The sequence below is a fragment of the Vicia villosa genome, linkage group LG1 (genome assembly GCF_029867415.1).
Source record: "Vicia villosa cultivar HV-30 ecotype Madison, WI linkage group LG1, Vvil1.0, whole genome shotgun sequence".
Lineage (NCBI taxonomy): Eukaryota > Viridiplantae > Streptophyta > Magnoliopsida > Fabales > Fabaceae > Vicia > Vicia villosa.
The window spans coordinates 54,479,282-54,494,376 of NC_081180.1; the positions used below are offsets into that span (position 1 = coordinate 54,479,282).

Here is a 15,095-nt window from a genome sequence, read left to right on the forward strand (position 1 = left end):
ACATACATACAACACACACCATTGGAATGAAACAAAGGGAAGAGGGAAGATGAACCGTAAAGATCTCACCGGTACAATGAAATCGAGACAGATCCATGATCAATCCACATGACGTCGCACCCAATGGTGTTTCCTAAGCCTCTAAACTATCAAAATTGGACCAGAGCCACTCCATGGGGGAAATGGATGATAAAAAACCTAAAAAATGTGTTTTTACAACATATATACAAAAAATGAAGTCGCAGACCGCGCTAAGCGCGCCTACCGCGCTAAGCGGGCTGTTTTTTATTGTTCTTAAGCCGCCAGACCGCGCTTAGCGCCAAAAACCCGCGCTAAGCGCCCAACTTTCTGCCAAACTTGCTCAAAAATGCTCCCATACCGCGCTTAGCGCGGTCAAGCCCGCTTAGCCCGCTCAACAGAAACAGCAAATCTTGTTTTGGTCATATCTTGAGAACCGTAACTCCGATTTGCGCCCGGTTCGAAGCGTTGGAAAGCTTATTTCATGCTCTATCTAACAATGAATAAATATCAATGAAATTGATGATTTTTCTCATATTTATTTTGAGCGTTATCCGCCGATGAATTGGTAAAATCGCGTGCTCGCCGCCGTGTCTTCGACACTTTATTCCTCAAAGCTTCGAACACACATAAATGCCTACAAAAAGACAACAAAACGATCAAATGGTATATATTTACACGAAAACGTAACAAAACACAAACGATACAAATATACACAAAAATGAGGAATTATTCAAACGGTATTAACAAAAAGTATCGATAAGTGCCACTATTTACAAACACAAAATAACTACATTTTGGCACTTAACAACTCTCCCCAACTTGAATTTGTTTGTCCTCAAACAAGGCCAAACACTCAAATCTCAAAAGTAAAAATCCAAAGAATCAACAAAGTTTAGAAAAACAAAACAATTGTACGGTTCAAACAAAAACGTACCAACAAAGTAAATACTTACCACAATCCTACAACGACAACATGAAAATGAAACTGATCCTAAGTACAAAAATCATACAAAACATTCTAAAACAAAACAAGCTCAATCACGAATCACGCCTAGCAAAAATTCATCGGTAGATGAAAAAACACCGAAAGGTGAGGACTTTGACACACACCCGACAAACTTGCAAACAATAGACAAAATTATGCGTTCATCCAAAAATAGTATCGAAAACGAAACGGCACGAATCACAAGGGCTTTAAAGGTTGTAATGTGGCTCGGTTAACAAACAAGCGATAAGTCCTAAAGCTAATCGAAACAAAAACTTGCCTAAACCTAAGGGAGTAGTTACTTCCACAAAGTTCCAAACAAAGGAATTTCAATCAAACTTTCTTTTTCATCACATGTTTCACACCAAACCCAATACTTATTAGCACAATCTTATTCCCAACTCTTTTTGTTATTTTCTATTTCAAATTTTTTTCTCTTTTCTCTTTTTTCTTTCTTTTTCTTTTCTTTCTTTTTCACATTTTTTTCTTTTCTTTCCTCAACCTCACATCAATCACAACATAAACAAGCAAACATCCTCTCCCCAACTTGAATTCAACCACAATATAAAGTGAATACTCCCTACTTTCTAAGGCAAGGTAAAAATACAACTAAACATCATAGTTGAGGGTTCAAGAAAACAAAGAATCAACATCCATACACAAATGAAAACCAAACGCTCAAAGACAAGCATTAAGCAAAAACAATATGGATATTGACAAAAAGGCTCAAAGGGGGTTACTAATGCTCACACACTCACAAGGTGAATTGATATTTAGTTATGGTAGTTGTGCTCAAAATCAAACAAGTGCCTTGATCACTTTCGTGCATTCACAAAATCAATACAGACGAAAGATTAAACATAATAATATCCAGTTAAAACAAGAAATGTCGGTCACTCACATATATACACAATGGAAAGCCACCTCACATTTATGGTAAAAAGGGGAAACTAATGTGATTCAAGTCATGAGCAAGTTATGCAAAAAGAATGAATGATATGAAAATTGTACAAATGAAAAGTCTCTTAAACATGTTATGCTATAGAAAGCGATAAACGAGTACCTTGCTATGTACAAATTTGAACAATCATTACCGCACAATTGGCATGTTGAATCAATCAAAATTGAAGAATTACCAAATGCGACTTCAAGTAATCGAGCCAAAATTTGAGTCTAAACAACAACAAAAGAATTAAAATTATAACTATAAAATACAAAACTATAAAGCCTTGGTGTAAGTGGGAAAAAGGCGAGTCAAATGAATCATTAAAAAGAATTCATTAGCCAAAAGCTACAGACCGCGCTAAGCGCGGTCTAGCACGCTAAGCGCGCTACACCAGAAAGACAAAAACCAGTGCAACAAAACAGAAATTCTAGTGTGCCTCCACTTAACACATTTACATCTCATTTACAGAAAAACAGAAAAATAAAACCGTTGGGGTGCCTCCCAACAAGCGCTCGTTTTACGTCGTTAGCTCGACGCCTTTTATTGCTTCACGAATGGTAAGAAACTTCCTCGTGGTACGCCAATGCTTTCGCCTCAAACGCAACCTAAAGGAAACGTCCTGCCCAAACACTTAACAAACGAATCAAAAGCAAAAGTATATACAAGTATGTGTAAAAACATAATATACATAAAACACAATATTTACAAAATCCTTATTTGGCTAAACAAATTGAAAAAGTGAAGATTTAGAATTTACGAACTATCTGAGTTCAATTTGTTTAGCCAACTTCACCTTGCTAAATAGCAAAAGTAAAGAGGAACAAAATCAAGCACACAAACATGTATAAGTATGAAAATATAAACATGTATCAATATAAGAAAATATACAAGTATGAGAATATGCACAAAATATACGATATTCACAAAACTCAAAAACAAAGAAACTATCGCAATGCGAATTCAATAAAAACACCAATCCCCGGCAACGGCGCCATTTTGTTGGAGCGGTAAAGCGGCAAGCAAAAAGTAATAGGTATTATTTATTACCGGGTGATATAGGTTATATCGTATTGTAGTCCACAGAGATTGGTTGAGAAGAACTGCCGTTCGACTATCTCGCGTTCTAAGTTTCATGATTGGTTGCGGAAAGGTAAATGCGGGAAAAGTAAATAAAAGCAGATAAACAATCTCAATAGTCTAAGAGAAATAGTTATGGAATTGCATTTCGTTCTACCCGTCGAATACTTAAATCTGAAGATCTATCGCTCGACACTCACAATACGCATCAACATCACCGGGCATCACTCGAGATGCCACATCGGTGTCCATGTCTGCAACACCGACGAAAGCTCAACCGTACTATTCACATCAGCGATTTCTCCACCGACACAAACAACACGGAGGCATTAGACTCGATACCCACTACGATTGTTAGTCCTGAATCCATGTCTGCAACCCAGAAACTAACAGTTATCATTCCTAATCAAGATCTATGGTGTCCATGTCTGCAACAACACAAATCCAGAGCATTTAAGCAAAAAGATCAAGAACAACAACAATGATGATTTGTAAAGCGAATATATAAACGATCCCAAGATCCACAAATATACATACAATAAGAGTAGAAACATACATACAACACACACCATTGGAATGAAACAAAGGGAAGAGGGAAGATGAACCGTAAAGATCTCACCGGTACAATGAAATCGAGACAGATCCATGATCAATCCACATGACGTCGCACCCAATGGTGTTTCCTAAGCCTCTAAACTATCAAAATTGGACCAGAGCCACTCCATGGGGGAAATGGATGATAAAAAACCTAAAAAATGTGTTTTTACAACATATATACAAAAAATGAAGTCGCAGACCGCGCTAAGCGCGCCTACCGCGCTAAGCGGGCTGTTTTTTATTGTTCTTAAGCCGCCAGACCGCACTTAGCGCCAAAAACCCGCGCTAAGCGCCCAACTTTCTGCCAAACTTGCTCAAAAATGCTCCCAGACCGCGCTTAGCGCGGTCAAGCCCGCTTAGCCCGCTCAACAGAAACAGCAAATCTTGTTTTGGTCATATCTTGAGAACCGTAACTCCGATTTGCGCCCGGTTCGAAGCGTTGGAAAGCTTATTTCATGCTCTATCTAACAATGAATAAATATCAATGAAATTGATGATTTTTCTCATATTTATTTTGAGCGTTATCCGCCGATGAATTGGTAAAATCGCGTGCTCGCCGCCGTGTCTTCGACACTTTATTCCTCAAAGCTTCGAACACACATAAATGCCTACAAAAAGACAACAAAACGATCAAATGGTATATATTTACACGAAAACGTAACAAAACACAAACGATACAAATATACACAAAAATGGGGAATTATTCAAACGGTATTAACAAAAAGTATCGATAAGTGCCACTATTTACAAACACAAAATAACTACATTTTGGCACTTAACAGGACGTCATTTCTAAAAAATCAAGATTAAAAATAATAAGATTTTTTTCCCAATTTTTTGTAATGACGTCCCCTGATGATAATGATAAACTATAGCTTACATTGATTGGCTCCTTTGTGTCGCGGTGGACGTACCTCCGGTTCTTCTTCCTCCGGACATCCACCACCTCCGTCATATGTTCCGGCCCGGGTTACCACTTCCAAAAACTAAGATGGTAATATTATCGTTGTAATCTTCACCCGATTAAATAAAGCGAATTGAAACTTTAATTTTCGTTGGAAGTCTTTTTTTCTCCCCACCACTCTCTCATCCCCACCTACCCATGTTCAACAATATGTAACTTAAATTTTATGTAATATTATCGTTGTAATCTTCACCCGATTAAATAAAGCGAATTGTTGTTGTTTTTCATTTTATTCTGTCCAAACCTATTTTCGGAAGTGCATTTCCGAATTCCTCCAAGGGGGGTGCGCTCGGAGATGAACTTCCGAAACACCACATTTTCTGAAAAAGTCACTTTATTTCGGAGATGAATCTCCGAAATCAATATTTTATATTAAAAAAAATACGTTTTCGGAAGTTCATTTCCGAAAACACCTTTTTCAAGAAAAAAAGTACAGTTTCGGAAATGAACTTCCGAAACAAGGGGTATTGTGGTAAATTCACCGGAGGTGGCCAAGAAGGTTGGGAGGTGGGTGAAGAAATTTTCTTAATAAACTCTATTTAAGGAGGAATCATTTGAAAATGGTGCCTGTTTTCATCAGGGGCCCGCCCTAGAAGTCTAACCCCCACGGCTTGCCTTGAGGAAAAACAGGGATAAGACGTCAAATTGTCTATAAATACATGTGTATAAAGTCCCGGTCATAACTCTTTGAAAAGTAGACAGTCAACAACTTTCTCAATCAAAGACTTCCCACATGGAGGATGAGTTCACCAGATTCCTTATCGCGTGAGAAAATTCAAGAACATGAAAGAAATGCTTCAGAAACAACGATTCAGAAAAAAGGAGAAAGAAAAACCTAAAAAAGAAGTGACTTTGGTTCTTCCTATATTTATGAAGTGACCTTATGAAACAAAAGGTGTATTATCAACAGTCACTTCTCTCGCACATAATACTTGAATATTTTAATTTCTAAGAAAAATCATAATCACTTCTCCGAGGGACCCAGAGTTACCAAGTGGCAGAGGCAGTGTAGCCGAAAACTGATGCCTAAAAACCTTTAATCCCTCACGGTCATTTCCTAACAAAAGGGCTTGGGGAGAAACTGTTCCGGCCTAACAATATCTATCTTGATCAAGCCTCACCTCCATGGATCCGATCACCATAAATACGTAACATCCCTGATCTAAGTCAGATATATACTAAACCTCTAGAACATTCCGCTGACCATTGAACCCTCGAAGACTTGGAAGCATGAGATATATACCTCCAACACATCCGACGCTCCTCCGCATTCCACGCTGGAAAAATAGCGAGGCAATTATTCCTCTTACCTATTGTTAGGTGCCAAATTGTAGTTATTTTGTGTATGTAAACAGTGGCACTTATCGACGCTTTTTGTTAATACTGTTTGAATAATTCCCTGTTTTTGTGTAATTACGTTTACTTTACGAATACTTGTATTTTCATACACTTTTATATTGTTTGATAGTTTTGTTGTATTTTTGTAGGTATTCTTGCGTTTTCGGAGCCTTGAGGAATAAAGTGTCGAAGACACGGCTGCGAGAGAAAAGAGGAAATAATTCTGCTGTTCTGGTGCAGGGCTCTACGCGCGCTGGAGGGGGCGTCGCGCGCTGTGAGGTTGAAGAACAAATTCTAGCAGAATATTGGACGCGTCGCGCGGTTTTTAGGGCGCTTCGCGCCATAAGGCGGTTTGGTACATAAGTGAGAACGCGCGTCGCGCGCTCCAAGGGCGCTTCGCACGCTGTGCGTAAATCAGTTTTGTATAAATAGCTTAGAACATATTTTTCTAGGTTTTTTATCATCTCTTCTTTGACAAGTTGAGCTCTGATCCATTTTTGGTAGTTTAGAGGTTTAGGAAACACCATTGGATGCTAAATCATGTGGATTGATCGTGGATCTGTCTCGATTTCATTGTACCGGTGAGATCTTTCAGGTTCATCTTCTCTCTTCCCTTTGTTTCATTCCAATGGTGGGTGTTGTATGTATATTTCTACTTTTATTGTATGTACATTTGTTGATCTTGAGATCGTTTATATATTCGCTTTACAAATCATCATTGTTGTTGTTCTTGATCTTTTTGCTTAAATGCTCTGAATTTGTGTTGTTGCAGACATGGACACCATAGATCTTGATTAGGAATGATAACTGTTAGTTTCTGGATTGCAGACATGGATTTATGACTAACAATCGTAGTGGGTATCGAGTCTAATGCCTCCGTGTTGTTTGTGTCGGTGGAGAAATCGCTGATGTGAATAGTACGGTTGAGCTTTCGTCGGTGTTGCAGACATGGGCACCGATGTGGCATCTCGAGTGATGCCCGATGATGTTGATGCGTATTGTGAGTGTCGAGTGATAGATCTTCAGATTTAAGTATTATACGGGTAGAACGAAATACAATTCCATAACTCTTTCTCTTAGACTATTGAGATTGTTTATCTGCTTTCATTTACTTTTCCCGCATTTACCTTTTGCAAACCCAATCATGAAACTTAGAACGCGAGATAGTCGAACGGCAGTTCTTCTCACCAATCTCTGTGGACACGATAAATCCCGGATAAATATTTCCAAATCTTTTGTTGCTTGCCGCTATACCGTTTCAACACCTATATATACGGGATGGAACCATTTTAGGTAATAAATTTCAAACACAATTTTATTACTCTCTCATCATTCACGTACTGAGTTAGTGTCAGAGTGTTAACCTTGGAAGTACACCCCCGCTTCTTGCAGATACCTTTTAACCTCACCAATAAATGGAAGGAGAATATGCATATATGTGCTTGCAGGTACAACTATCTGCAAGTATTCAACACCTAATGTCAAACAATTTTCAGTAGAGTCCCTAATGATCCCTAGTCAAGCAATCTCTGATGATGATGATGTTTATCTAAGAAGTTATATCAAACTTCATTCATTGAAGATTCAAGTCCCAATTAAAGTTCTAAGTAATGAGGAATCAAACCTAATTTTTTTGAAGTCTTTCTCTTTTTGATAAAACACCTAAGAATATTGTTATGCTCGTATCTAAGTGATTACTAGCTAGTTTAAGCTATTATGAGTGGTTTTTACACTTGATAATGGATTAACACACTATGGTTAATCGATTTACTCTTTTGTAACATCTCTCAATCATTTAAGAAAGCTTCTAATCAGTTAGTGACAGTGGATTTAAAAAGTTTCCATATTTAGCTTATCTAATTGATTAACCTTACGACTCAATCGTTTTGATCATTAAAAAAGCTATGGATATTTTTTTTCCTTTATGAGCATTCTTTTCTCCTATAAATATATGGCTTCTTCTTATTTCAAAATACACAAGACATAAAATCTATAACTATTATTTATCATTTCTAATCTCTCAACTTCATCTTTTTTATTTTTCTTCATGAAGTTTATCTTAGTGTCAAGAGGGTAAAAATCACCTATGAGAATTTGGCTGTGCTGGTGAGAGATGTATTTGTTCTTGTTCAAGGGTGTGATTTTATTGAACAATATTTTTATTTTTTCTTGAGATTAACCTGTTAAAATCTATTTTTGGATCTTGAATTCATTCAATTAAAATCTATATTGGGTTTATGAGCTCATCTTGTTAAATGCTACATTTGGTTTTGGGTGTGTAAAATCTCTCATTGTTGTAAAAGGTTCACAGGCATATCCTTAAAAGCTTAATACTCGTTATTAATGGAACTCTCAAGAGGATGCTCTTGAGACATGAATAAGCTAAGTGGTACGTGGAACCTATATAATTCATCTGCCTCACGTGTTTAAGTCACTTATTCAACATTGAGCATAATTGGTGCTCAATCTTTTAATTTTACTTTGTTTTTAATATGTAGGATTAACAAATATGACGAGCACTATCCCGACATTTAAGCAAGACTATTTCCTAGCAGACTTCGAGGTAGAAAATGTTGGTTGAGGTTGTTACTTAAGCGCTGACACTGAATTGTAATAGATTCTAGAGTAAGAAATCAGGGTTGAGTTGTCACATTAATGGATAAGGATGAACAAAATCTACTACAAAGATGCATATGGTCATATTGTCTCCCATGTGCGATGTAATATCCTAGTACACGTACAAGCAAAAAGGAATATGATTTATTCATTTGACCATGAATTATGGATAATTGGAAAAGCTTAAGACCTAAAATGGAAGATCGTTTGTTGCGGATAAGAACCTTCTATAAATAGACCAATAATGGATTTGAATGGAGATTCGAAAAATATTGAGATAACTCTAAAGAGAAGAAGAAGAAGGAAGAACTATAGTTCTCAAGTTCATCTCTTTCCCTCGTCAATTATGAAGGAATATAACATGGAGAGGCCCGTCTAATGAAGTCACTTGTTGTTGATAGATTGCAAGTGATTAATGTTTCATTCTTAGGTTTATCATTTCTAATCACTTATTTATGAATGCATAACTTAAGTTCTCATTCTGTTGTATTTACTTTGCTCAGTATGAGATGAAAATCCTGTTGTTAGATAATATGAAGTTTAATGAAATAATAATCTTGTACATGAAATGAATGTGTTATTTTGATATATTTAGTTCTTGTAATTTCTTGCCATTTGTTTATTTCTTAGTCTGATCATTTTAAAAGTAGATAAGAGTTTATTAGGTTAAGGTATCGTCTGACAAATGGATTTCAAGAACTAATATGTTAGTAGCAAGTTGATATACATTGTTTACTTAGTTACTATAGGCATAAAGGAGTAAGGCCATATGGGTAAATAAAATAACTTTTATAAGAAATTCATTGGTGTTATTACGAGGCTTAGACATAAGTTTCATATTGAATCCATGCATATTTTTATGTTATAGCCATTGGAGTTGTCACGACATCACACATCATATTAATGTCCTAAATGAAGTCATTAAAAGAAACACTATCTAACATATTATTTTCCTTTGTTAAAATCATTGATTCATCTACCTGATTTTCTTATTTTCAACCATGTGACACAATTATTTTATTACTATTGTTCATGTTTACTTCACAAATTCTTGTATAAAATTCAAGATGCTCAATACAATCCTTATGATACTTTCTTATCAGTTGCTAATAGTATGTGTTACAAGATGAAGACAATGGTGATGACTTGAAGTGCAAGGAAGCTAATTCAACATGTGACGAAATTAAAAATAACTAAATTAGAGTAGTTAGTTATTACTGTTAGAGTTAGTTAGAAGTTATGATCCAATGTTGGAGAATACACACTCTTAGCATGCATCATTTCTTATTCTATAAGTAACTTTGTATCTTATTCTTCATCTTTTCAATTAAGCAAAATTTCTTTTCCTCCAAGTCATAATAGTATGAGTGTCTATACTTTTACTTACAAAATGGTCATCATGAATCATGAATCCTCCTAAACTCACCAAATATATTGAAGTAGATTTCAAATCTATCTGCGAGGCATATGATAACCATGTTGTATCACTCCTTACATTAATATTCAATTTTAGATTGTATATAATTTTACTAAGACTGTCATAAAAAACCTCTCTAGATTGTATTCAATTTTTCGATGTTCATTTAAGGGGGGCTGTGATAAGAAATTAATGTGTCTCCTTAATTGTCTTTATTAACATTTCTAGAATGAAAGATATTTGTTATAACAAAATGTAATATCTCTTCTAATTAGGATTCAAACTCACTCTTGCATGAAAGAAATTCTATATCATATACATTTCTCACCAAGCATCAATCAAATAATGAAATAATATCATTTTCCCACACAACATATAATTCACAATCTGTTTTTTTTTATAAATTTTTTATGTATGTTAGAGCCATGATTTTTGCTCCTCCGTAGTCTCATAACTTATATGATTTGTTCTAGAAATTACAAACTAAAAATAAAATTGAACACACATATTTATTATATAACACACAAACTCAAGTATTTCACTACATATCTCATTATTATAATTCATATATCATTCCTATTTTGAAAAGTCTCTTGTGTGAGATTGCAATAGATTGTTCTCCCTGTCAAATTCTTGTTCTTCAAGAAGCAACAAGCATAGTTCACAACAATTTTATTCAAAATAGAAGAATTTGGATGAGCCACTACCTCAGTTTAACTTATCATATATACCACACTTTTTTCTATTGCTTTAAGGTTTATAAACTTAATTTCCTCTCCAGGTCCTTGAATCATAGGGGCATAGAAATTTGATGATTTTGTCACACTTCGGGGCAATGATCTAATTGAATCTGATGAGACATGAGACACACCAACACTTGGGATGATTCTACTACAAGTATTAGTAGACTTTGGTTTCACATCTTCCATTTGACCACTCTCAATAATAGAAATAGGCATTGCTTATTCTTCACTTGTTGCTGCTGCTACATTAGTAGTAGCAATAGTCCCTTCATTAACCTCAAGCATGAAATTCTTTTGTTGAATGAATCCCTTGATGTTTTGTATTAATTGTGACTCGAACTCTGCATGCTCCTCAAACACATCGTTGTAACCGCGCCTCACGACACATCAAAAAATTATATACTCTCTCGGCTGGACTTGTTGAAACAAAAACCTCTCTTCCAATGCAACACTAGTAATTGGAACAGTCTTGATAGAAACAAACACAACCACATAATGAATCGACGAAACACTAGCTACGAAATGCGGGAATATCGGAGGAATTCCTTGTACGAGCTCGGAATAGAGAACCTAACTGATGGATTTCTCTATTCCGAGCTCGTACAAGGAATTCCTCCGATATTTCTCCATTTTGTAGCAATTGTTCTTTCGATTCATTCTGTCGTTGTGTTTGTTTCTATCATGACTGTTCTTGTTAGTAGAGTTGGGACAGAAGAGAGGTTTTTGTTTTGCCAAGTGGAGCTGAGAGAGTATAGAATTTTCCGATGTGTCGTGAGGCGCGGTTACGGTGATGCGCTTGAGGAGCTTGTGGAGTTTGAGTCACAATTAATACAAAATCTCAAAGGATTCATTCAACAAGAGAATTTCATGCTTGAGGATAATGAAGGCACTACTACTAATACTAATGTATTAGTAGCAAAAAGTGAAGAAGTAGTAGTGCATATTTCTACTACTAATGAGAATAAACAAATGGAAGATGTGAAACCAGAATCTCCTAATACTAATAGTAGAATCATTCCAAGTGATTGTGTGTCTCATGTCTCATCAGATTCAATTAGATCATCACTTGAAAATGCGACAAAATCATCAAATTTCCATGCACATGTGTTTCAAGGACCTGAAGAGGAAATTAAGTTTATAGACAAAGCAATGAAGAGAGGCGTGGTGGATATGATAGGTGAAGTTGAGATAGTGGCTCCTCCAAATTCTTCTATTTTGAATAAGATTGTTGTGAACTATGCTTATAGCTTCTTGAGGAAGAATTTTAGACACGGAGAACAATCCATTGCAATCCCATACAAGAGACTTCTCAAAGTAGAAATGACATATGAGTTATAACAATGAGATATGTAGTGAAATATTTGAGTTGGTGTATTATATGATAAATATGTGTTCAATTTTATGTTTAGCTTGTGATTTCTCCAACAAGTCATGTAAGTTTTGAGACTATAGAGGAGGAAAAGCCATTGCTCTAACATAAATAAAAAAGTAGATTGTGAATTATATGATGTGTGCAAATTGATATTATATAAGATGTTTTGATAAAAATCATAAGACATTAATTTTAATTAATCACATAACATGTCAAATGATTCTATACTTTGATAAAAGTTAGCTAGAGCAACGTATATGATATAAAAGTTAGCAATGTGATGAACTGATTTCACTAACAGCAGAAAGAACTGAAATGGAAGAAGTGAGAATGCCATCTTCTATGATCGCTAGAAGTAAGAGAATAATTCTAGCAACATGACTATGCTCAATCTTTTGCTTTATTTTATTGGCTCTTTTCTCTTTGTAAGATGGGATTTCAAGTTTGTAGTTAGAAAGTTCCATGTCCTCTGGTTGTTGATTGGGTGCCAAACTCACTTTTATATGCCTACAAATCAATGAGTATAGTGCAAAAGCTCCACCTATATTATATACATATCCATTCAACTTTTATTATTATTTCATATCAAAATTTAAAATGAAAATTAATGTTTTACGGTGAAAATTCTTAAATTTATCTCAGCGGATAGAAATTAATCAAATGTCTTATTAAGTTAGAAGTCATCAATAACTTTCAAATAATACGTGTGAATGAGCTCAATTTTGAGGCATTAAGTTGGGAAGGTTTATTGATATTATTACATGTTGCAGCATTAATCTAAGGAGTAATGATTTGTATCTTGCTTATTTGATTTTGAATTGTAAACAATAATTACAAATATTAACTGAATATTAATCTCATTATAAGTTTTTTATTAATCATAAATACGACTATTTGACATCACTATCAAAGATCACTATCATAATGTTATGGACTACTTACAAATTCTACCTCATCTGTTTAATTATAGAAAATTTTAGTAAAATTGTTATACATCTCTTTCACTGGTAAAAAAATGGAGAGGTTTTATCTTTAGAGTATTTTTTTTAGGTTAATATGAGAGGGACTTTTCATCTTTCGTTATGACTTTTTTTCTCAAATAAATTTTAAATATTTATTTCTATTTATATCCTCACTTATCATTTTTTGGGCTAGCTATCCAATGTAATTTTGATTCAGTGATCTCACTCCGTTCAATGCCCTTGTTACACAAAAAAAATAAAATAATAATAATACTGACAAAAAATTCCAAATATAACTTCTTCCCATTTTAATACAATTTGGAAAAGATATACTAAAAATAGTAGAATTTATTCTGTAGAGTTTTTTTAGGTTCATAGTAGGGACCTATTTAATGAATTATTAACTCTCTTTTTGCCAATTATATATTTTATTTACAAATTATTTTACACTTCATTTTAGAGAGAGAGGGTAAATAATTGTTAGAATATTCTTAATATTTACTTATGAATCAAAGTTATTTTTTAGTTTGCAAATATACATCGTTAAAAACTTTATTTAATATATCTATTGTGTGTGGATGTTCACAGTATACACATAAATATGTTTTAACTTACCTTTAATCACTCAAGAGACTTAATTAGTATACTTGAATTTTTTTTGAAAAAAATAAATAAACATAACACATAATTAGAGATATATATATATTTTCAATATTAATTTCTAAAGAACTATAATATTTTATAATATGTAAAAAAAAAAGTTAGAAATAATATTTGACATACCGTTTCCATTGTCCCTAGCCCATAAAACCATGAAAACATATTTGAGCATGGGAATAAGAACAATGGTGTAGATGATGAGAGACAATACTCCAAGAATATCATCCCTGTTTTTTATTCCATCTGTGAAAGTACTTGCATACACATAAAGTGGTGATGTCCCAATATCACCATACACAATCCCTATGCTTTGAAATGCCAAACTCAAAGTCACACTCCAACCCATCTACATCACAAAATCAGATTCATGTTTTATGAATACAAAAAAATATAAAATCAACAAGAGAAACTCCACTCCGATGAATATAAACCACATACCTTGGAATGGTGATTTGCATTCATAGAAACTCTTCCAGCCTCCAAATTGAGAGAATCTACACGGCGTAGTTTCGCCCATGAAACCTTCCGATCTTTCAGCTTCTTCTCGGGAACCTCCTTTGTTATTGTCTCAGTTTCTTCCTCTATCTTCACTTGACTGGTTTAACCTCCAGATATTTTAATGAATCACTTTTTTTTTCTCTAATGGCTTAGGGTATTTTTGGTTATAGTGAGAAAATGAAAAGAGAGAAATAAATGAGAAAGATTGTAAAATGAGAGAAATAGATAAAAAACAGAGATGATTTGATGTATTGCTTGTTATAGGAGAAAGAGAAAAGAAATAGAGAAGAAAAAGTGTTGAATTTTTATGAAAATACCAAAATGCCCCTAATTAAAAAGTTCATCTTAAAATTATTTTATTAAATAACTTAATTTAACTTTTTAGCAATTAATAAAAAATAAATTTATTTTATATCAATGGAGATTATTATTATAATTAAATAAATAAAATTTATTTTTGACTTTATTAATTTTTTTTGGAGTAAATAAATTTTTTATTAATCCAAAACATTTTATTACAAACCGATCTGAAGATCCAGGTTCCAATTACCAAAACGACAAACAAGACTCATCTAAAATTTGTATTGCTCACATCTCTATGAGGTCTTAATTTTCTAGTAGTAAGGTATCTATTTATCACTCTATCTTGGGTAACAGGAATAATATCACTTCTAAGGGGACTTTGGGTAAACACATCAGCATTTCTAGCAGTCCAAATTTGATAAATGGTCTCTACCAACACTATTATGAGGATCTCTCTCTTCCACCCCCTTCTTGGTAGTTTCTTGAATCATCCACATCTTCTCATGATCCCATTGTAAAAAATTTCGATGGTAACCAAGCCAATCCAACATGTTATCCCATATTCTATTAGAAAAATTACAGTCAAAGAAAAGATG

General features: G+C 34.2%; 1 protein-coding gene across 2 annotated transcripts; it reads right to left on the reverse strand.

Annotated features, from left to right (window-relative positions):
* Positions 1-5,353: 5,353 nt before the first annotated feature.
* On the reverse strand, positions 5,354-14,431 carry LOC131638248 (potassium transporter 5-like). Of its 2 annotated transcripts, none has more exons than XM_058908810.1 (3): positions 14,137-14,431; positions 13,822-14,044; positions 5,354-7,386 (listed from the first exon to the last, which is right to left on the reverse strand). In XM_058908810.1, the coding sequence occupies exons 1-3, from the start codon at positions 14,158-14,160 to the stop codon at positions 7,334-7,336; spliced, it is 300 nt and encodes a 99-aa protein (XP_058764793.1). In that variant the 5' UTR covers positions 14,161-14,431; the 3' UTR covers positions 5,354-7,333. The 2 variants fall into 2 exon arrangements, with proteins under 2 accessions (XP_058764793.1, XP_058764787.1); XM_058908804.1 differs by lacking the exon at positions 5,354-7,386 and adding an exon at positions 12,341-12,617.
* Between the last annotated feature and the right edge of the window lie 664 nt (positions 14,432-15,095).